The 24,297-nt window shown below is 32.1% G+C and overlaps 2 protein-coding genes across 3 annotated transcripts in view; one reads left to right on the top strand and one right to left on the bottom strand.

The window, feature by feature from the left end:
* The window catches only part of LOC129217349 (mitochondrial dicarboxylate carrier-like), a 55,665-nt gene extending 48,003 nt beyond the window's left edge, over positions 1-7,662 (top strand). Inside the window, exons 9-11 of one of the 2 annotated variants that reach the window (XM_054851632.1) lie at positions 1,723-1,779; positions 1,866-1,984; positions 4,393-7,662. In XM_054851632.1, the coding sequence (XP_054707607.1) occupies positions 1,723-1,779; positions 1,866-1,970 (162 nt within the window). In that variant the 3' untranslated portion in view covers positions 1,971-1,984; positions 4,393-7,662. The remainder of the gene's footprint in view (positions 1-1,722; positions 1,780-1,865; positions 1,985-4,392) is intronic. The other variant, XM_054851634.1, reaches the window with a different exon arrangement.
* Positions 7,663-14,897: 7,235 nt separating this feature from the next.
* Positions 14,898-24,297, bottom strand: part of LOC129216546 (adhesion G-protein coupled receptor D1-like) — a 40,957-nt gene continuing 31,557 nt past the window's right edge. The window contains 3 exon segments of the mRNA XM_054850760.1: positions 14,898-15,068; positions 16,972-17,149; positions 20,957-21,106. Coding sequence (XP_054706735.1) covers positions 14,898-15,068; positions 16,972-17,149; positions 20,957-21,106 — 499 coding nt within the window.

Here is a 24,297-nt window from a genome sequence, read left to right as displayed (position 1 = left end):
TACTCAGGGAACTATTCTAAAACATTTTGTAAGCAGTCAGACCAATCGTATAAGCAAAACATCCTGCCAGACACAGTTAAAACGTCGCTGTGAGTACGATCGCGTGAAAAAAATAAGTAAAGTTATTGCTGTTTTTGCGTACATTCAGTATCCCATACCTGAAATTTGACTCTGGGTCTAAGTTAGCAGGCTTAACTGGGGGACCCGATGAAAAACGGTGAAATGTGGAGAAAACGTAGATTCGGGGGACGTAAAATGGGGGTTTCACTGAAATCCTATTTTATGGGTTTTTTACTAGGTTTTCTGCTTTAACAATATTGCTTTTTGAAAGCAGACGATATTTTTAAGTGCTTAAGCGCAAGAGTAATAGCGTCACCCTTGTACACAGAGCGATGTTTTAACTGTGTCTGGCGAGGTGTTTGGCCCATATGATTGGTCTGGCTGCTTACAAAATGTTTTGGAATAGTTCCCTGAGTATCATTATATAAAAATTGAGACTTAGAAAATAAGTAAGGTTGCGCCACTGGCAGCCATTAGTGCCCACGGGACGTATCTGGTAGTTTGGTAGGTTGTTTTAACAGTGTCTGGCGGGATGTTTGGCCCATACGATTGGTCTGGCAGCTTAAAAAATGCTTTGGAATAGTTCCCTGGGTATCATAATATAAAAATTGAGACTTAGAAAATAACTTAGTTTAGCACTGTTTTTGCGTACATTCAGTACCCAGTACCTGCAAATTGGCCCGCGGACCAAGTTAATAAACACGCTTATGTTGAAAGTACATGCTAACTCTATCCTGTTCTACACATTTTGTTACTTAGAAAATAACTTAGGTCTGGCAGCCCTGGGCTCTTGGACTAAAAGCTAAAATGCACTTTTAAGACTACAAATTTGAAAATTTTCTCGCGTGACGGGGAGGGCGGGGTTACCACATATTACTGCCCGCCGGGTGTCACTCAGGCTAAGTAAGCCACTGCTGTGCTTACAAATTTTTCATTTTTTATTGCTGCACAGAAGCTTCTTTAGCCTAAAATTTTATTTCTGTGTTGTTTTTATTTCATATGTTACTTATTAATTATGCTATCTAAACAATATTTAAAAAATATTTTTCTCACATCTACAAATGAAAAATTTTAAAGGTACATTATTAACTTATAAATTCAATCTGAATGCTACAAGTTGACCACCTGTTCTATATAACATAATAATTGTAGGTTTTTAACATTTTGTATTAGCCAAGAGCAAATCCAGCTTTTCATTTTGAAGGAGTTCATTTTTAAAAGAGATGTCATAAGTTTCATTTTTGGGCATATTTGGAAGGAACTGGGGAAATTATTTTTAAATATAAGTCCCCAAACAAAGCTTTAGGCTATCTTTGGCTGCTTAAAAGGAGGGGGGGAGTTCATGGCCCCTCCTTATGAATGGGGCCTGCTACTAGCTTGTCCATCACATTTCTGGGAAAATAGATTTTTGCTCTTTTAAACAGAAATACATAAAAACCACTTGAAGTTCGGCATTGTTTTTGGATAAGTTATCTGATTTGTATTGTACAAAGTGTTTTCCACTGCCTACATTAAAAAAAAATTAAAATCATATTTTATCAAATCCGAGTGATGAAACATTAGCATTTTCTTGGCATGAACAATATTTTTGTTTTTATAAATACTATGAATGAAATGTAATTTATATGTATTTAAAAGTTAATACATACTTCTTTTTTCTAGAATTTACTTCATTGCATAACAGTTACTGCAAAATTAGGCCCACTTGGTTTTTTTAAAGTAAGTTATAAAAATGGTTTATTGCATTAAAATATTTGATAATTATTTACACTATAGGCTCTAAAATTTTTGTCTTTTTGCTTCAGGGATATGTTCCAGCTTTTATTAGACTCACACCTCAAACAATATTAACATTTATCTTCTTTGAGCAGCTGAGATTGAACTTTGGAAACTTTCCTGCTGTAGACTAGAAATAATATTTGAAGTAAGTAATAATGATAATGACTTTCATTTTATTGTTGTTATTAAATATATATATATATATATATATATATATATATATAAAATTAAGCAAACAGAATTTCAAATATTAAACAAATTATATATATGATGATAAAAAGGAATAATATTGTAAACAGCTATTAAATAGGAAAAGAAAAAGTATGAATCCAGAGCTCATCAGCCATAGAAGATTCATTAATTATGGTCAAAAGACCAAAAATTTAACTATGAACTAAAAGAGAATGTTTAAGCTCCAGTACATGCAATATAGAGTAACATTGGGCAAAAGCACCACTTGCTAAACTAAAAACAATAAACTAGAGCTCAAACCTAAACCTAAAAGCAGGGGGTTTCGCCTCAACTAATTAGGAAAACAAGTTCCGATAATTAGCCATCCACGGGACAGTACCTACCTATAACAAAATTATCTTACCTTGAAATCCATGTAAAAAGAGCCAAATCCATTGTTCAACCTGATAAAAATCCTTTCCAGTTGTCAACGTAAAAATAAAATAAAAGTAAAATCATATCCAGAAAATCAATCCATAGACATACCAGTCGCCTGTTTCCCATGTGTAAAAATTCATCCACCCCGGTGATTCATAAAAAATGGTTTGTCACGGTTGTATCATACATTTACACAGTTAAACAGTTTCAAAAAAAGCGAAATGCTCATCGAAGGCTATACTTAAGCAAATGTTTTCAACTTGATTTTTAGAAAAGTTATTATTAAAAAGTAAGTTTTTGAGTACTGAAATTTCTTGATTATATGCAGAAATGGTATTGCAAATTCTTTTTATTCTGATAGCTTGTGAAACAATGATGCCAATAAAAACCCTTTTACTTAAGCAGGAGGAAAAATCTTGTAAGCTGTTAACTGTGAAATTAAATTCGCGCCTTTTATCATAGATTGTAGTGGAACAATTTGAGTCAATTTGTATGTTGATATCCATGAAATTAAAGCTATTTTGATTAGAACTAGTCTTTTTGAGTGTTAATGAACTATGATAAATAGTTTTGCTAAGTTCAGAAAAATTTTGAAAATTTATACACAAAAAAAAAGATCATCGATGTACTTGGAACAAAGAGGTGTAGAGGAAGGATTGTTAATTAAAAATTTTCTCTCATAATATAAAAGAAAAAGGTTGGCTAATGTAGAGCTAAAATTAGCTCCCATTGCAATGCCATTAATTTGTAGAAAACATAAATTACCATTTTTGAAAAAATTATTGAAAATACAAAATTTAAAAAGACCAAGAAAAAACAATTCATTAAAATCAAGGGAATCCTTGACCGAATTAAAAAGTTCTGACCAAAGGAAAAAAGTGCAATGAGTGGGATATTGGTGAAGAGGTTTTCAAAATCAAAATTTTTTAAGTTATTTATACCAAACATATTAAGTAAATTGATCACTTCTACACTATTATTAACAATCCAAAACCAATTCTTTTGTTGAAGTTTAAGTTGTTCTAGAATTTTTTTGAGAAACTGTTCAAGCTTTACACTCAGATTTTTTCTGATGGTGCTGATGGCAGAGCATATAAAACGAAATCCAACAGGTGTTTTATGAAATTTTGGAATTGCATATACGTAAGGTAAGTTTACAGAATCAGGACGTGGCAATTTAAAAAGTTCGTAAGCAGCAGCAAATTTTTTGATGATGGAGGGTTCATTAAGTTCGGAGGAATTATAAGTGGTGGTTTTTTCTAGTTCATTTTTCAAAATATTAGCATATAATTTTTTGCAGCAGATAGAGTAATTAGAACTGGCTTCATCAACAACTGTAAAGACAAAGGCTTTTTTAAACTCATTAATGGCATTATTTTCATCAGCAGAGAGATAGATGAATGTATTAAGAATCTGTGTTGACAATATCACGTAAACGTGATTTCAATTCAATTAAAAAGTGGTGTCTATATTCAAGAAATGCATTAAGTGGAACATTAAAACTATAGGAGATTTTTCTTTAAAAATATTCAAGTTCAAATGTAAGCTTATTATAAGCTTTCAGGAAGTTAATACGAAAATTAGGCTGATATTGGTGTGGTCTTTTCAATATTTTTCACTTTTATTATTATATATATATATATATATATATATATATATATATATATATATATATATATATATATATATATATGTATATATATACTATAAATACTGGTTAATCCTGTATCTTTTGCTGTATCTTCAAATATTTTTGAAAGTTTATGGTGAATATTTTCATTTTGTACTCTTATTATTATCTATTTTAGTTAAATAATAATGACACTTGTAATTCAAAGGTTAAAATTCTAATGCTTTGAGCTTGCTATTTCTTATAGTCTATGTTTATTTATTAATTTTTCAATGCTTGCATTTATTAGAAATGTTCTTTGCATTTTTCCATAGAATAAAGAATTAGATGAGTGTGCGCTAAGAATGTTAGCATTTCCAGAATCTTACAATCGAAGGAGTTGGAATAGTAGAATATGTGTTATATTGAATACAAGTATGCTGTTGCTACATGTTTATGCTTTTCACAAAGCTTTCATTATGGGGCTTCCACTTAAAAGAACAAAAATACATACAACTTTTTTTGCTACTATTGCCATCAATTTTAGTATAGAAGTATTTTTAAGGAATTTTATATTGTCTTTTATTGTAATAAGCCTGTTGACTATTTCTTCAAATGAAATTTTTAGTGGCATTTGAGAGGGTTAAAAGTCGGAATATAAAATTCAACTTTTTGTTTATGTTAGTTGAAGTTGATTGCGGAACTGAAATTTTATAACTTTATTTCTTTGTCAGTAAAAGCATATTGATCTCAGTTGAATAATGTAACATTGGGATTATATTGATTTATGGTCAAATGATATCTAGTACTTCCATTGTTCGATATTCATTATGTTAACTGCTTTGTAGTAACATGCACTTTATGAAAATATTAGTGAGTTTTTGCTGCTCAAAGTTTCATTGTCGTTATTTGCAAATGTAAATGATAAAAGCAATTTTCCCAGTGCCTTTTTCTATCATTTTATCCTTATACTTAAAAACTCAACATTCCATGAGAATGCATAAATTATATAAGAAATGGTAATAGTTAAATCTAATGGTCCCCTGCTGTAATGGAAATAAATCAGTTTTTTAAGATTTAGAAAAAGTTAGAGTGGAAATCTTAGAATGTCAGACCATAAGTTTTAATAAAAATATAATTCTTGTATGAAGTATTGAATATTGATGTTGATTGAAATTATTATAAAATATATATTCTAGCAAATATTTTATTACAGTAGAACCTCGGAATAGCGAACAGTCACAGGATCAGAAGTTTTGTCAGTTATTGGGACTTGTCCTCTATTAAAGAGGATTACTTAATGATGATTTTTCTATCTGAACTTATTGAAATCCATTTAATGAAGAAAAAAAATGTGACATGTAAATTAAAATATTCTGTTATCACCATGCTCTAAGAAACTTATAATAACTGTGCACTATTTACTACATTGCATTTTAAATGTATAACTAATCATTTTGTTCTGCGTAAAATAAAGATAACGTACGCTAGAAACCAATTTAAAGAATTAAAGCATTGGTTCAAAAAATTTTCCTTCTCTTTTACATGTAAAGTCGATACAAAACCTGAATGCAAATATTGAAATTGTATTGCTTGCTGTTACATCCCTCTCAAAGTCACCTATCTTCATATATTAACAGAAGGACAGAAAATTTTAGCTTTTCACTGCAAGTGTTTCGAATAGTCACTAATTTTCCAGGCATCTTTTCCAATTTCGGGTACCCCATTCCATTCTCATTATTTTCCTTACGAGCAAACTGCTCAGTTGCATTTCAAGGAATAAAACTTGTAACATCCAAACGAAACCCACATTTTCCTATAGTTTGCCGCTTGTCTCTGTGCTTTAAAAGTTCTGAAATTTTTTGGCATACAATGCATTCTGATCTTTTCTTTTTCATCATCTCCCAGAACATTAATTTATCACTCCTTTGAAATGCCATTTTATTTGCACTGTCACACTACACTCAGTCGACTCACTTGTATATAAGATACGTCAGGGTTGATACTTTTACACTGAACCACTGCAGTGGGAAGACATCTCAAAATGGATTGGATTAGAGAAATATATTGAATGGGGGATATCAAAATTTGTCAAAGAGAGAAACCTCTTTGTTCAAGTAACTGTCCGTTATACAGAGTGACCTCCATTCAGAGTGAGGTATATGAAACGACCACCCAAATTAAGGGACTGGGACTCAAAAAAATGTCCATAAACTAAACGTATCTACTATTTTTGAGTGTCTGTTAAAGAAAGGTTATACTGCACTACCAGTCTATCTTCCGATTACTTTCATTGTTACATTATCAATGAATATAGATATGTATGTGTTCTACTAAAAACTAACTCACTTCATGTTATAATAAGTGAGAAAATCTATAATTAAATGCACAATAGCAATAAAATGGCTGTCAGTTATTTTGGGGTTGCTTTTATCACTGCACAACAAGATGTGAGCTTAAGAATAAAATTCATATGCATTTAGAAATTATGTTTCATGTAACCCCATTCCATGTGTCTGATTTAGTCGCTGGTTGAGTGATTGATAATGGTTATTTTGTCAGTTAATTGCTTCTGCGCAAAGCTAAACTATTTTCTTCTCATCCATGCTTATTTAATTTGCATTAGCACTTTGTTTCTATTCCGTTACAAATCCACCGGTGGTTTCTAGTCATTGACTTCTTATTTACGTTAGGTGTTGAGTATATCTGTAACTATGTTTAAAGTCTCCATTTTACTTATTTTTGCGTCTTTTCTTATAGGGTTAATTTTAAAATCAAAACACTGAAGGGGAACCATGATTTTAAATAAAGAAAACAATTTAAATTATGAATTTTGATGTCATTTTTAATGGTTCCATTCATTATTTTTATAACTTAATGTTGCTCACTTAAGATTCCATCGGTGCTGAAATGTGCATCTGTGAATGTTGCATGTTTCTTCATCATTGTGTTTGTGATTTAGTTATTATGATGTTTTTAATTGCATCAGTATTTCCTTGGTACATATCAGTTTATTGTTTTAAATTTCATTTTCTAATAAAATGGGTTATGTATTGTTTATACATCTTTTATGAAATTCAAATTTATATCCTGTAAAATTATATACAGAGGTTGACTATGTTAAAGTTTATGCACAATTCTTATACTTTTGCTTTGTTTTGAGACGTAAGTAGTTTTTTGATAATTTTTCACTCAATTCATATTTTATCATTAAAAATTTGAAACATTAATTTCAGATTTATTATAAGGATCATCCTATGGCAATAAATGCAATAAAACAAAAAGCAATATATGTTAAACAGGAATACTCTTATGCTGCTTTAATTCCGAAGGTATTTTGTATGAACACTTTGATATTTTTAATTTCCTCAAAGTGAAATTATTTTTTAGTTTTTGAATGACATGTTTATAGACTTTTATGAAATACATGAACATGCATGTGAACATACTTTTATTTAATGTTTAAAAACATTTGAGTAACTTTTTAAAGCATGTATAGCAGTAATAATACTGCTAAAACTTAGTAAATGAACATTTTATTTAGATACTAATTTTTGTAACTATTTATTGATTGTTAAATTTTGTAATTGTCTATTGTGCTAAATTTTTATTTTTGTTGAATTGTAATAAATTTTAAGTTTCTAAAATCCCTGTTTTTTGTCTTTATTTTTGAAATAATTATTGTAACTTGATGTACATATTAAGAAATTTTCATAATTGATATTCTGCAAGTGATTTTATGGATTGGGGCGAGGTTTAAAATTGGAAATAATAAAAGAGACTGCATTAGTTGATAACTCTTAAATGTATATTTTAAGTCATTTTCATAGTTTTATCATTTTATTGCATTATGTACCTTAAAAAAATAGAAAAAGGACATCAAGTCATTTATTTATTGCTTAACATAGGTTACAATATAACTTTTTCTTTTTGTATTTACACAAGAGTAATTAGTTGTTACATTTTTTATATACAACTATGTATTGAAACACCTTTCGCAATAAAAGTAATGAAGCAGAAATATTTCATTTTTTTTCCTATTTACTTTTAAAAACATTGTGAAAAGGTGCATTAGAAAAAAATAATACTAAGCTATTATTGCACAAATAATTAAAATAATTTTAAATTACGCTGATAAATTTTATGGAGTTCTTTCCTTAAAACTTAAATATAATTGAATATTGCTGTAGTATGGGAATGTAGGGCTAATTGAAAAGGTTAAGATGACTGAGTGTTTTCAAAATGAACAAGACTGAAACTTGTTTTGGAAATTAGCAGTACATAGCAAAAGAACAATATATTTGATAATAAAACTTGCATTGAAATAGTATTTTTCCTTTTTGGCGGTAAATTTGAGTCTTCAAAAAAAAAAGTGGCAATTTTTAACTTTTTTTTTCATGGAGCAAAGTGAAAAATAAAATATTATCTATTCGATTATAAAACATATTTTTGATCAAAAGAATCAGTAAATAAAAATTTGAATGAAAAAATAATGAAGCAATAAATGAATAATTAAACTAATAAATCAATTAATATATGAAGAACAATTAATGAGTAGTGAGTAAAAGAATGAATGAATAACAAAATAAGTGAATTACTAGATGAAGGAATGTAAATGAATAAATTAGTAAATGAAAACATAAGTAATTTATAGTAAATAATTGAGTGAATAAATGAAACAAACTCTTTCATTTTGCCCCATCCACTTTGCTCCGTATGTACTTGACTAATTGTGCAATTTATTTAAATTACAAATAAGCTTAATATTAATTAAATTAGTACTGCATTGAATATTAAGAGGTCTCAATTAATATTTAAAATGGTAACAACAAGAACTTTATCATTTTACAGTAGCAAAAATAATTTTTGACTTACAACAAATTTTTACGGTATGAGTCTGAATTTTTTTTAATTGCCAGTATTACTAAATGCTTTAATCCTCGACAGTATTTCTTTCCTGGCTGGAATAGAATGGAGTTACTTAGATAAAATAATACCAGATAGGTGGAGCTAAAAGTAGAGTAAATGTTACACCATTTCACTTTGCCCCACTATTTCACTTTGTCCCATGTTCCCCTACTAATAAACGGAAAATCGCAATTTTTAGACATATTACATATGGTTCTACTTGCAGGGTGTTCCAAAAATGACTGATACATTTGAAAAATAAATAAAAACTAAACAGGCAGTGATAAAAATACACCGTAGATTGCATTATGCTTGGGACAAAAGTAAATTTTCAGACAGATAAACTTTTAAAATTAGTTACGATGTTCCTCAACAGATGGAGCTGAAAGTATTTTAAAAGGTATAAAAGAAAACGCAGTCTAAGATCGCCGAAATGACCGGGATATTTGAAAAATGAAACTAATTTTGTAAGTTTGTCTGAAAATTTTCAGTTCTCCCAAGCGTAATGCAACAAACGGTATATATCTATCGCTGAACATTTAGCTTTTATTGATTTTTTTATGTATCAGTCATTTTTGGGACACCCTGTAGTTAAAATACAAGATACGTGGAAGCAAAGTAAATATTTCACCATTTTTCATTGCCGTTCCCCTTCTTGCTGTTTGGATTTTAAAGTTAACAATTGACCATGATTCAACATGTTATGTATCTTGATTTTTAACACCCAGATTATTTTATAAGCAAGAATTTTAAAATTTATTAATTTTAATTTAATTTTCAAAATTGTCTCAACCTGTGTATTTAAATCTTAGTTTTTTAAAAAAGCTAATTTTTGTAATACCTCACGAGAAACTAGCGAAAGCTGCATGTGGCCTCAGAGCCACATGTTCCCCATATCTAAAAGCTCAGTGGATGCCAAACACATTCTCAGTAAGTTGAAAATATAATTATCTTTATACATAAATGGCTACTTCTCTATGTATGTCCAGGAAACTACAGGACCGATTTTAACCATTTTATCACCATAGATAGCTACATTATCATTAAGCAACATAAGTTATAATTTATTCCTAAAAAACTTAGTTTAAAAAAGTTGGGATGGAAAATACACACACACACAGTAAATTTCATGTAATTTCCCCATTAAATGATTAAATATAAAACCCATTGTTACAAAAATTCGTTGCCTTGCAACAGTAATAATAATCATAATGAAAATTTTAAATCTAGGTTTCTCTGCAGCAAGCATGAAATTTATTGCTTTCTTAGGATTTTTATCCTCATCTATGCCAATAATCAATATCGGGACTAAGTAAAAAGACGATTGATTTTGGCAACAGTTAGAAAATAGAAAGTGTTTATTGTCTAAAATTACACAGACCTGCAAAATTTGGGTGATAAAAAAGTGATTGTGCAGTAATGAGTGACTTTTATTCGATTGGGTGCACTGATTTCAAATATGACATCCATTTTTCTCAATCACATAAGAGATTTTCACCAATCGAGCTTTAACATATGGACAGAAAAGCCTATTTTTTAACACGCTTTTGTTAGCTTCACTTGTATGTTTATAAGTAACGTAACTCTACTTTGGACTAAGAGCTAGCGGCTTTTTACTGTTTGTACATTCCATCACTTTATGAACGTTCATAGCCGAGCGGTCTAAGGCACGGGTCTTCGCTGATGTCCACTTCCAGGAATCATTGGGCGTGCATGCTAATCCCATCTACACCAAAATTAAATTTATAATCTTGCAACTCAATTTTTGCCCGATTTTTGTGATCGGATTCTTTTGGAATTTGGAATGCAACCTCAGACCCGATGACAATGCAATATTCTATAATCAAATTAATATATTAACGATAAGTTATTAATTTATTCTAATTAACACACTTTTATTAGCTTAACTTGTATGTTTGTGGTTCCAACTTGGACAAATAGCCAGTGGCTTATTAGAATTACTTACAACCTACAAATCAGAGCTGCAAAGTGTAACAATGTTTGCACATGAATTTACCAGAAAGCATTCAAAATGTCTGATGCAAATGAAATAATAGTTTAAAAAACTAAAAAAACACTTTTGTAGCAAAATGAACTAAAAAGTAAAAAATAAAATAATAGTTTAAAAAACTAAAAAAATACGCTTAAGTAGCAAAATGAACTAAAAAGTTAAAAATAATCTTTGGATGAAGTATATAAAGTAATAGACCAAACACTTAATTTTACAGTAATAGAAAAGAAAAGCGTGGGGAGGGGGGGGGGGCTTTTTATCAGTTGTCTTAAGTTTCTTCCCTTGTTATCCATGCAAAAATGTATATAGGCAACCCCACACACTTTTTTTTTTTAATTACAGTAAAATTAAGTGTTTGGTCCGACAAAAGCTTTTGTCGGATGTCTTTTCATCCATAAGCTCATTATTTTTTGCATTGAAAAAGGCGTTCCCTGTAACGCCGAAACACGTGTCTGCTGTAATTTGCAAATTTGTGCTTCATCTAACGTTGTTTTGTCTTACTTTACTGTTCAGCACAAAGGTATTTATTTATCTCATCATTTTATGGTCAGCAGAAATACCTCAGTATTTAGCGACAATATATCATTGACGAAAATTAAAAACAAATAGTTTTACGAAATAGGGGGGGGGAGCATTATCCAAGGGGGGTATCCCAAAACGATTACCACAAATTTGGTAACATGTTAAATTGCACCAATAACGCTACAATAATAGAAATTTCTCAAAATAACTAAGGCAAGTATAGTGAGGTTACGGGAGACTACACTTTTAAAACCGCTTATATTTTAATAGACATATAGAAAAAGTTTTCGACTATGTTCAAAAAAAGAAAAAATTCTTTTTAAACAAGTGAAATTTCACGTTTTTAAAGTTCTTCAACTTTTTATATGCTTTAGTGTCATGCTTTCATTTCTAACTGAATACTATTTCGTTCTTTATGCTTATTGCTATTTTACTTTTATGGGTAAGGAAGAAGCTCGATTTTGAATTGCATCAAAGCGGGGTGTTTTGAGTTCCTTCAGTTAAAACAGAAAACGAACGAAAGTAGCGATTGTTTCTCACACTTATTACTGACCCAGGCAACGCCGGGTATTTTTACCAGTTATATTATACTCTCCAGAAATCGAACCTTTATTAAGTGCGTAAATATTTTCATAAAAGTTGAGAAAAAAATTGAATACTCTTCACTAATGCAGTTGGCTGTTTTTTATGATACTCCTCAGCAATCATCATGGATTTGTTAGAGAAGTATGTATTAAACTTCAGACTAGATATATTCTTTTTAGATGCTTGAGGCATAATTTATGAACGGACGTTAGAAGTAATAACTATAGGTTCATCAGACATTTGAGGCAGTGAGAAACAAAGGGATGTAACTTTACAATTTCAAGTTTTGAGTAAAACGCGTTTAAAGATTAGCTCCTAGGTAGGATTTGGCTTTCATTGATTTTTTTTTATCATGCTGTATAGCAGCAACTACCAGGATTACTAGTACTGTCTGTTGCCCCAAGACAGAGGAGAGGTTCACCCCTACCATGTGTACTGGTTATCTCCAAATTTTTATTTTTGCCGCTTACATCCCTTTGCTTCTCACTACCTCATTTTTAACACGCTTTTATTAGCTTCACCTGTATGTATGTATGTATGTATCTTGTAACGGAATCTTGCAGCTCAAATTTCGCCCACTTCCTGCGATCGGATTCTTTTGAAATTTGGCGCGCGACCTCAGACCCGATGACAATGCAATATTCTATAATCAAATTAATTAATTAACTCTTTTAATTGTTAGTTTCCTCTAATTTTAATCAATATTTTGGCAGAAATCCAACAATGTGAAAAAGGAAAAATTAAAAAAAAAATACATTAAAAAATACTCGCAAAAATAATTTTAAAATATCTCCAAAAACCTTTAATTTTCCTGCATCTGACAAAATTTGTTCCAATGTTCCAAAGTAATTAGAACATGAAATATAATTGTTTTTAACTGATTTCATGCCAAAATTTAGGTGAGCCTTCAATTGGAAATTCATTGCTGATCAGACCATTGTTGAACAAAACTTTTATTCAAATGTTTCTCAAATTTTCAAAGTAATATAAATATGATTTCCGCAAACATACATCGATGACTCACAGTAGCTTCCCATCGGGGTGCCCTTGTCTTAACTTAAAGATATTACCTTGCACTCGTTTTATAAATAATTTTGACTAAGACTTTTACGAAAAGAAGTAATTGCAATTTTGCCTGTTAAATTCTCCAACATAAGACTAAAAAACAGAAAAATAAAATAATAGTTTAAAAAACTAAAAACACACGCTTTCGTAGCAAAATGAACTAAAAAGTGAAAAATAATCTTTGGATGATAGTAGTTGACTAATCACTTAATTTTAATGTAATACAAAAAAGCGTGGGGGGCTTCTTATCAGTTGTCTTGAATTTCTTCCATTTGATGTCCAAGCAAAAATGTAAATAGACAGCACCCCACGGTTTTTTGTATTACATTAAAATTAAGTGATTGGTCAACTACTATCATCCAAAGATTATTTTTCACTTTTTAGTTCATTTTGCTACGAAAGCGTGTTTTTTTAGTTTTTTAAACTATTATTTTTTAAAACTTTGTGCCATTCTAAACTTATTTTCATCAATAGATTAATCAAGCTCGATAGGTAAATTTTCATGGGAATAAATATTCTACACTGGTGATTGTTTTAGTTTTCATGTATTTCATATACAAGTTAAATAAATTTCATAGTGCTATAATAAAACCTCGAGAAACCCTATGGGCATTTTACGCTGCCATTTTTTTTGGATTGTTTTTTTTTTTTTTTTTGCTGTAAAGAATTTTTCTGCAGACTCCTCATAACATTATCACCCAACTTATAGCTATAATACAGCGTTTCTTAAATTGCGTTCATTCAAGGTTTCCACGAAACATGTATCTTTTTTACGTAATGTTCAAATTAGTCACGTAAGGAAAAAAAAAGCATAAGTATTTTCTAAATGACCGGCAGAGAAAATGTCAAAATGAATAGTGGATTAAAAACCCATTTCATATCAATGTATGACCTTCAAACTATATTTGTACTAGAACACAGGTTTTCAAACTTTTTCGATTCGCGGTACCCTTTGAAGAATTTTCTCACGGCACCCTTGCCTATCTCTGTTATATGTATTGATATTTTGGACATTTCGCGGTACCCCTCGCCTCTCCCTGTGGCACCCAGTTTGATAATCCCTGTACTAGAATATGACACTTTTATTGAAATGACATTTGGTTCTGCCTTGTATCAAAAATTTAGTTGGTTGAAATGGATATGAGAATTAAATTTTGGGCGGAATTCTATAAAGCCCAATATTTAGTATATCTTCAATGTTTAGGTTCGAAGAAACACTAGAGAGGCTTCAACGAAAAAAGTCGACATTAAAAAGGGTTCCACTTGCCAAAGAAATGAAGAAACGCTGCTGTAGTACATTGATTGTGGGCATACTTTTAGACTATACCAAGTCTTTTTTATTTTCACATTCTATATCACACAAACTCTAAAGATTGCACAGATTATTCGTAAAATCTATAAATACAGCTCACACTTTACGTAGAAAATATAAAGGCATTCTTTATAAACAATCTGACTGAAATTTACAAAATAAAAAGTGACAAATCTTGTGGTTAACTTCGATTTTTTGCTGTAAAAATATTGTGTTAGACAAATTATTCCCGCCTTGGAGCTTAACATTGTTGATAAAGTAATGTGATAGACGTTTTTCTGTGAAAAGTATTAAATTAAAAATTTTTAAAAATATGAACATTTAACCATATGCTCAGTAAGCAGTTTCTATATAAAAGAAAGAGATGAATTATTTTGCCAAAAAAAAAAAACTTAGCTTCCATCTAATAAATTCTATTTTTCTTGCTATTCCAGTGTTTATTTATGAGACGTAACATTTTGCTCTGAACTGAAAGCTTTTCCATTTTTAAAAATGTCAGATTCATCTGTGAAGATTTTCTTTCTGGGAAGAGGATCTGTAGAAAAAGCTCTCACTTTATTCTGTGGTACAATGAAGCACAAAATATGTTCGATAATTATTTTCCGAACCTGAAAAGTAAAGAATATGTTAATTAAGAAGTCTAATAATGTAATTGTTATTCTCAAACATTTGAAAACTTGTTTGGAAAAGTAAACAAATTTTATGACTGTAAACTATTGGAAGGATAAGACGTCAGCTAAAATAAAATGACACGAAGTATATATTCTAATGAAATTAAATCAAAAGGGATTAAGAGTGTTGAACTAGATTTGGACATCGCATTAGAGAAGAATAGGAACTTCAGAATTTTTAATGAAAAAAATAAACAAATGAAAGAAGTTCATCAATGTCGGATACACCCCCAAAGTAGGACCCCCCGCTTATTTTGCCAGATAAAGGACGCATATTGCTCAGTTCGAGTTAGTGATTTGAGTGGTGTTTGAATAATCGTTCTTTTGTTCTCAAATTTTTTGAAGTGTGAATTTGAAGCATTGTCGCTTCATTTCCAAACCGGTCAGAACTGCTATACATAGCATTTAGTAGATGAAAGAAATTTGCTGATTATGAGTCCTGAAAAATTCCTAACTGACTAAACCATATTATCCTAAGTTTTTACTTTTCCTAAGGCTTCTAATAGTTTCAAGATCAGACCTTTTTTTTTATGTCTCTTGTATTATCCAGTCGCATATTTCTTTAAAAAACAACAACGTAGAATTATGTAATGAAATTGCCTATGCATCATTTTAGTAGTAGAGAAGTATCTTCTAGTGGTGCGACATTGATGTTTTTGCTTATTCAGAAATATACCGAGTACATTAAAAAGTTCGATGTTTCAGAGCATCGATGTTTTGGGGTCAATGTATCGATACTTGAATTTTGAACATATTCCAGTTAATGAGTGCTCAAAACATAGTGTGCATGGAATATGCGATAATTTTTGACTTCAGAATATTGTTAGGGGTAGCTAGCAAGTAAACATACTAAAAGTCCCCGTCCCTAGGGGTGAGCTAAATGTGGGAGGGAGAGGGAAGAAAATGTTGGGTTTTTCGAGAAAATGTCGGAAACGGTGGAAAAAAATACGTTTAAAATAAAAATTCAAGCTAAATAAACTTCCTATGAAACTGTTTCTACTCATATTTGACAAATTTAAAATAATTTCCCAGGTATATTTTATGAAAAATCGATGATTTTCGGAAAAAATCTTTCTTTTTGTCAAACATTTGCTCTTAGTGCCTGCCAGGGTCAGTATTCGTGAAAATTGCCAATGACAAAGTTGTAGAGTTTTAAATTTCCTTTCTATTTGATATGCTATTTTGTTATATTTTATATTACCCAATCAAAGATCACCCCCTCGGAGCGGGGACTTTTAGTATATTTGCTTACTAACTACCCCTAACAATATTTTAAAGTCAAAAATTGTCGAATATTCCATGCACGCTACAATGTGTTCATTGGCTGGTCTAACATTGATGCTTTGAAACATGATGTTTTTTCATCGATGTGGCACCACTAGTATCTTCTATCAGTAATTCTCAAAATCCAGTGATAAGACTACGGCCGGGATGAACATATTTGGAACTTCTGCGAAGTGCAAATGGACATACAATTTCTCAACATATTTTCTTTTCCTAGTTCTTTAATATATACAAATAAAAAATAATTAAATATATATCATATTTTTACGTTGTCAACTTTTTTTTTTTTTTTTTTTCATTTTTAAAATATGAATGGGTCCTAATTAGGAGCATTTTTCTAAAACATCATTTTCTCCATTTTTCGCTAAATTCCAAAATGATATTTACGAATGTTTTTATTTATTTATTTATTTATTATTATTATTATTATTAATATTATTTTAGAGAACTAGAGTTTTATTTTCAAAACGCTCCATGAATTCTTTACTGTAAAGAACTGAAAGATGCAAATTTATTTCGAAAATGGAATTATCAGACTTAAAGTGTGTCAACGAACCTCATCATCAGACGATATCCGCAGTGTAAAGATGCAGACTCCTAATACAATACTGGATACCGTGAAAGCGGCAAATAAGTTTTCTTGTCCAGTATTATATGCCATCATACCGCAAGACCACGATGTTGTAAGCATAATAATGATGATTGTGCAAGCCCAACGGGTGGTTAAGTAGCACCTAGAGAGAGAAAAAAAATCAGTTTCACCAAATATGTACTACTTATGCATGTGTTTTTTTATTTAAACACATTTAATTTAATTGCTTTAAAAGCGTACAGATATAGTTCTGATATATACACTGGTGTGTAAAAATTAAGGGCGAGACGGTGTTTTCAATATAACTTTGTACAAAAGCTTTCCAAATCAACACATTTAATACGGTAAGATCCCCAATACGTAAGGACATGTGTAATGTAAGCAGCACTTACGAAAAGTGAAATCAGAGGGATAAAAAGAAGCTTTATTGAAAAAGTAGCATGGAGCGCAATGCGACTGAAGGCCAAAACATCCCTGTGATGGGTGTCGAGCAAGAAACATCCGGTTTTTAGTAGGGGATATGTTCTCCCCCGACTGCTAGGCAGGTTTCACAGCGTCTGCCCATGCTGAGAATGAGGGTGTCAATGAGTTGTTGAGGCATTGCTGCCCATTCGTCTTGCAGCGCCAATCGAAGCTTCCGAATCGTTACTGGTGGTAAGGTACGAGCTGCCAAGCGTCTGCCTAGAGAATCCCATACATGCTCGATGGGATTGAGATCCGGAGATCGTGCCGGCCAATCCATACGTTCAATATCCTCACTCTCTAAGAGCTGTTCGTCGCTACTGTGCGATGACATGGTGCATTGTCGTCCATGAAAAGGAACTGCGGACCCATAACGCCTCTAAAAAGACATATGGAAGAAGAATCTCGTTACAATAACGGGTCCCGTTGACCGAAGATGTGAAGATCTGTACGACTACCAAGCATGATGCCTCCCCAAACAGAACACCGCGACCTCCATAACTGTCCCTTTCAATGATGTTCGGGGGATGATTGCGGCTTCCCCGTTCTCTCCAGATGAGTATGAGATGAGAATCGCTACTCAGACTGAATCTGCTCTCATCTGTAAAGAGTACTCGTCCCCATTCATTGTCTCTGCAATTCCGGTGGTCCCGACACCACAGAGAACGCCTTCTCCGATGGACAGGCGTTAGAGGTACACACCGTATAGGGCGTTGTGCAAACAGACTACCACCGTGCAGTCTTCTGGCCACGGTAAAACGCGATATCGGTCGTCCAGTCGCCTGTGTCGTGTGTTTAGCGATTTCTCCCGCTGTCTGCCGCCTGTTTCTTCTGGCCTGTAAGACAATATACCGGTCATCTGCGGGTGTGGTTCCTCGTGGACGACCACTACTGAACCCCCGGATAGCTGTTCCTGTAGTTTGAAATTGTCTCCAAAATCGTGAAACGATGTTGTGAGCAATTCCGAACTCTGCAGCCACACTTGTCACACTGCGGCCTTTCTCCAACTTCTCAATGATTCGACCTCGGTAAAAGCATCCAGATGTCGTCTAACAGATTGATTATTCGCCATTTCTCGCTGAGGCAGCAACTCGGTGTGATTTTAACTGCTATACGGCGTGCAATCTCTTTGCCAGAAATACTGATCTTACACCGACAACATGCTTTATACTACTCAGACACTCCCCCATTACGTCTGCCTGCATATCTGCGCATGTGCTACCGTACATCACCTTACTTTATCTCCTGATTGGTCTTACTGTCTGCTCTGCCTCTTCGTTCAGCTGATATGCTAATTTTTCGACTTCGTCCTTAATTTTTGCACACCAGTTTATTTCAAGAAGTAAGATGCAAATGATTTTCGACTACAGTAGACCCTCGTTTTACGCTGGTTTATTTTAAGCGGTTTCGATTATACGCGGTTTAAGATTTGAAAACTTTTTTGTATTTTACGCGGATGAGTTTCGATTTTACGCGGATGCGGCAATGCAAAAAAATTAAAGTTTCCACTCTTTAAAAATCCAAACTCCTAAAGATTGCAGATTACGCGTAATAAACTGCATTTTAGCGTGCTAATCATCGAGCTTGGGCCTCCTGAGACATTTTATATAATTGGTTCCAAAGCACTTTCTAGAAGTAAAGTTATTAAACTCACACAGTTCAGAACTCACTGGAAGAAGAGCTTTTAGGAAGGACAAAGGCGGCCAAAACCAACGAGGATACCGACATCGGTGACACACAACCAAAAACTTTCACATTGAAAATTTTGAGCCATTCCTAGACAATAGAAATGATCTTTCTAATTAGTGAAGGAAGATTCTATCACGGAAATGACGCAAGTGGTCATGGATGCTTTAATGATCTGCAAAGAATTACAGAGAAAAATTCTTAATTTCTGCCTAAAGACTCATTGCCAGCTCTTCTTTATAAACAGAACACGAAATTAATTTATATTTTCGTTATGTATGTTGTGCATAAAAATCGATATAAGTAGGGTTGTACCTTGACCATGGTGTATTTAGCGCCATGCACTCTAATCAGCTGCGCTTTTACCTAGTGAGGAATCACGGTACTATGTTAGCCATGACAGTCTCTCCACCTGCCAGAGTGAGTTGCAATTTGAAACTCCAGCTTTTATGCGGACAGTGATTGTTTTGTGATTTGTGCAAACAAAACTAATGATTCCAGAGTTACTTAAAAGAAATCGAACTTTTAAAAACTATTGTCACCCAACTGATTGACCATTATATCTATTGCCAATCTCTCAGTAAGTGCATTCAACTTTACTTTTTACTTAGCTATTAGGTTAAGGTAGCCCCTTTTGTATAAACATGCACCCTTGTGTACCTTGAAACCAAGCTTCATTTTGTACCTTGAACCACTGGATCAAGATACAATAGGTACAATAGGTTGTAGTGATTGTTTTTGTTTTTTTTAGGTAGGATTTCATCATGCCTCGAAGTAAAACTGGAATCAATAGAGATCCAGTAGATGTTGAGGCATTGCAAAATTATATTGAAGCAGTAAGAAGTAATGATCCTGACAAAAAAATGACTTATAGAGAGGCCGAAAAAGTATTCAAAGTGAGCAGGTCAACCTTTACTAGGCATTTAAGAAAGTTGAATGAAAGTTGGTCCAATAAACTTCAATACAACGTAAGTTATGCAGTTAAGAAAATACAAGAGGTCTGTCTCAAGGTACACGAGCATCATGTACCATGGACCAAATTACATAAAATTTGAAAAATATTCAAAAATAGAAAAATATTTTTTTTTATAATCCGAAATATTTTTTAACTTATGCAAAAAATGCTTGAAGTTAAGTTTTAATAACTAAAAACCATAAAAATCACATTCTTTTTTGAAAACCAAAAAGTTTTAGAAGTGTCCAAGGCACAACAGTTTCCCCTACACATTAAACTTAAACTTTTTGAGATAAGGAAACATTTTTAAAAAGAAAGATTTTTAAATCAGAAGTAGTTTAGTTTTCCTATAATGAATTTTCTTTATTAATGCTACATTATAAATCCTCTGTATATTCAAGTTACAATAATACTATGTATGCAAATGAAAATTTAAAAAAAAACACAGAAAAACGAAAATTCAATATTATTTAATATCATAAATAAATCAAATACAAATTAAATAATGAATGGAAACAAAAGTCTTTTTTTTTTTTTTTGTCTCTTGTCGTATTAGCTAATGCTCAGCAGCGTTCAACCAATGCCTCATAGCTTCATATTTGCAATACCAGACAGTCATTTAAGGGGGAGGGATCGGAGAAATTAAAGCAGGTCTTAAAATATAATGTTTTTACTAATAAGAAGTTTTGTGGTTTTCCGATAAAATTCACACTGAATTTTATCGGAAGCCTTTCTCCTTAGCCCCCATCCTTCCCTCCTAAAATTTTGAAATGGCGGGATTAAAAAGAAATAATGCTCTATATTAATGTGATAAATTCAATGGCATAAACAAAGAATTTTAAGTACTTTGCTCTCCTGAAATTGCTCTGAGGAGTGAATAAAGGCACATCAGATATACAAAAGATTCGAAGTAGAAATAGCATTTGGATAGAAGCGCATAATCCTATCGGTATGACAGTAGTCCACTTCATTGGTCGATATACATTTATCCAACAACTGCAAAAACAAAAGATGAATCTAAAAAACTGGTTATGTTAGAAACAGACAAAAATATTCGATTATCACTGATGGAAACATCTGCATGAAGTTAAATGTAATTCATCCAAACCTGTTTTTGTACGGTAGATAGGTACCGAATTAAAGAAATTGCATTAAAAAAAGTGTTCGAAACTTCATGAGTAGTTATAAAAATAGACTCTCGATTATCCGGCTCGCGACTATCCGGACTCATCAGTCATTTGTAAAACTGATCATGGAAGTGCATGGGGAAAATAAAGAATACTAAAATGTTTTTCATTTGCTACCGCGCCCCGCAACCTCCGTGCGTTCTGATCCCCCAATAACAAAGGCAAAGGTGGCACATTAGTTAGAAGCTGTCTCGCGGTCACTTTTGCACACGACACTTATCTATTAAATAAAACAGTAAGTACTATATCTGCTTTCGTATTTTATCTAAAATATGTAATTACTAGAGATGCACCGGATATCCGGTAACTATCCGGTATCCGGCCTATCCGGCTGATTTTTTAACTATCCGGAACTATGAGGTATCCGATCCGGCAAGCCACTCCGGATCCGGATATCCGATAGTTTTTTGCAGGATATCCGGGCAGTTATCCGGTAAAAATGTGAGAGATATCCGGGGTTGATGTGGGGTTATCCGGTACGAAATGAGGGTTTCATTTTGAATTTACTTTTGCAAAAATTCCAGTTAAAGCTTTCACTGTTTCATAAACTTTTCGATGATACTTTCTCTTTTAATTGCTGCTTCAAAAACGACCATTCCTCTTCAAACCTAGCTTCTGGCATTCCCCCAACCTAGCTTCTGGCATTCCCTCGCGTCCCCCCCCCCCCTCTCCTTTGCGAATCTGCTGACGGTATGTTGCCAATAATTTCTCCCTCCCTCTCTCACTCGATCTGCTTTAAGAGCCATTATTTTGAAGTTCAGACAAGGTGTGGCAGTGACCATTTTTAATTTTTCTAATTTTTTTATATGTCAAAGTTGGTTATGAGAAGTGAACATTCTGAAACTTTTAGCCTTCCAGAAAAATTTTTTCGTTCGTTAAAAATTCCCAAAGTTTGAGGTTTTGCAGTGCATTTTTATAAAAATTCTAAAAGTCGCATTTCAGTGCGCTATAGCTCTGTACAGAAACACCACCTCACGGTTATGTTTATATTTATTGGTTGTACTGTATCTAGTCATAATGACTTCATAGTTATTTTGGTTGGGGGTTGCTGTTTTCTTCAGATAAGGGGTCGCAAAGTATGGATTTTATCCATTTTCGCGCAAGTTTAGCCTGCGTTATTTCCCCCAAAAAGCCACCCCCCCCCCCCCGAAAAAAATGTAACATATACTGAAAGTTAATACTATGAAGAGAGTAAATGGCACAAAATTTGTTTGAGGTTAATTTTTTTTTAGGAGAAAAATACCCTGATATTTTTCAAATTTTCAAAAATTGTGCTTTTTTGATCGCAATTAACTCAAAACAGCATCACTAGGGAAAAAAATTTTAAATATTATGGTACCTGGCTATGTGTAAAACATCATGAAAAAGAAAGCAGCATGGGATCTCTTCTTGTTTTTCAGAAAATATTTTTTTTTGTAGCTCATTTTATGCGTTTTCTCGTACGTAAAACGTGTGTCCAGTATGCAGATTAGATCTGCTAAAACTTAAAGCATGTAGTAAGAATATATATGTGTGTGTATAGAGCGAGAGAGAAAGAGACTAGCAATACTTTATTTTTTTGATTTTTACAAATTGATGGTACTTTTTAATAACGCAAAAACAATATGTAAATTTCAGAAAATCAAAAATATAAATTTATATCATTCGGTGGAAATAAACAACTCGGGATTAAAAGTATGGCAGTATTTCGACGTCGGTAAAGGAAAGGAAATTTCATTTACAGAAGATGCTTTATTTAAATCTGGTCACTCAGTTATTTCGGAATTCTCTTCTGCGGAATATCAACGTCTACAAAGCATTGTCAAAGCACAGAAACGATGAACATTGGACAGGGAGTATGCTGCTTCCTATTTCTGCTAAGAACCAGATTGCATGAGCACATTTCTCAAAAAAGATGACTACGAACAGCACATTTACTCTTTAAAACACAGTTATGTAAAAGTAGCAACATCGTCTGATGGAATAAAGAAAAACCACGTCAACATGCTGCAAGGACATAAAAGTTCTGTTTCTTATGGTCTTGGTCAGGCATCTACCAGTCATCAAGGAGAAAACAACGAAGAAAACATTTTGAAAATCTCATGTGAGGGGTGGGCTCGCCCAACTTGTAAAAGTACACGATTTTCATTGAAACAAAAAAAGTTTTTTTATGAAAAGTTCCTTTATGGTGAGAAAACCGGAAGAAAACAGACGCCCGACCAAGTAGAACATGCAATGAGAACAGAGATGATTGAAGACATAAAATTATTCCAATCGAACGAATATCTGACAAAAAGTCAAATTCAAGCTGCTTTTAGCCGATATACAAAGCAAAAAAAAAAAAAAGAAAAATACTGAGTTATGAAGAATCGACAACCTTTCAGAGGTGTTTAAAGATGACATAAAAAATAGACATTTAGAGGAAAGTGAAGCAAATATTGTTAATGAAATTTCTTCCACTGCTATGGACATAAATACGAAAGAATTATTTTGGGATTGATGCGATAAATCAATACACACACACACACACATATATATATATGTATGTATATATATATATATATATATATATATATATATATATATATATATATATATATATATATATATATATATATATATATATATATATATATATATATATATATATATATATATATATATATATATATATATATATATATATATATATATATATATATATATCGATTGATCGTTTTCTGATTTACCTACAATTAAAATACCATGAATTTGTAAAAATCAGAAAAATAAAGTATATTGCTAGTCTTTTCCTCTCTCTCTCTATACACACATATATACATTCTTACTACATCCGTTAAGTTTTAGCAGATCTAATCTGCATACTGGACACATGTTTTACGTACGAGAAAACGCATAAAATGAGCTACAAAAAAACATTTTCTGGAAAACAAGAAGAGATCCCATGCTGCTTTCTTTTTCATGATGTTTTACACATAGCCAGGTACCATAATATATAAAAGGTTTTTTTTCTTCTTAGTG

This window comes from Uloborus diversus, chromosome 2 (genome assembly GCF_026930045.1).
Source record: "Uloborus diversus isolate 005 chromosome 2, Udiv.v.3.1, whole genome shotgun sequence".
In the NCBI taxonomy this organism is placed as follows: Eukaryota; Metazoa; Arthropoda; class Arachnida; order Araneae; family Uloboridae; genus Uloborus; species Uloborus diversus.
This window is presented reverse-complemented; position numbering and strand designations above follow the sequence as displayed.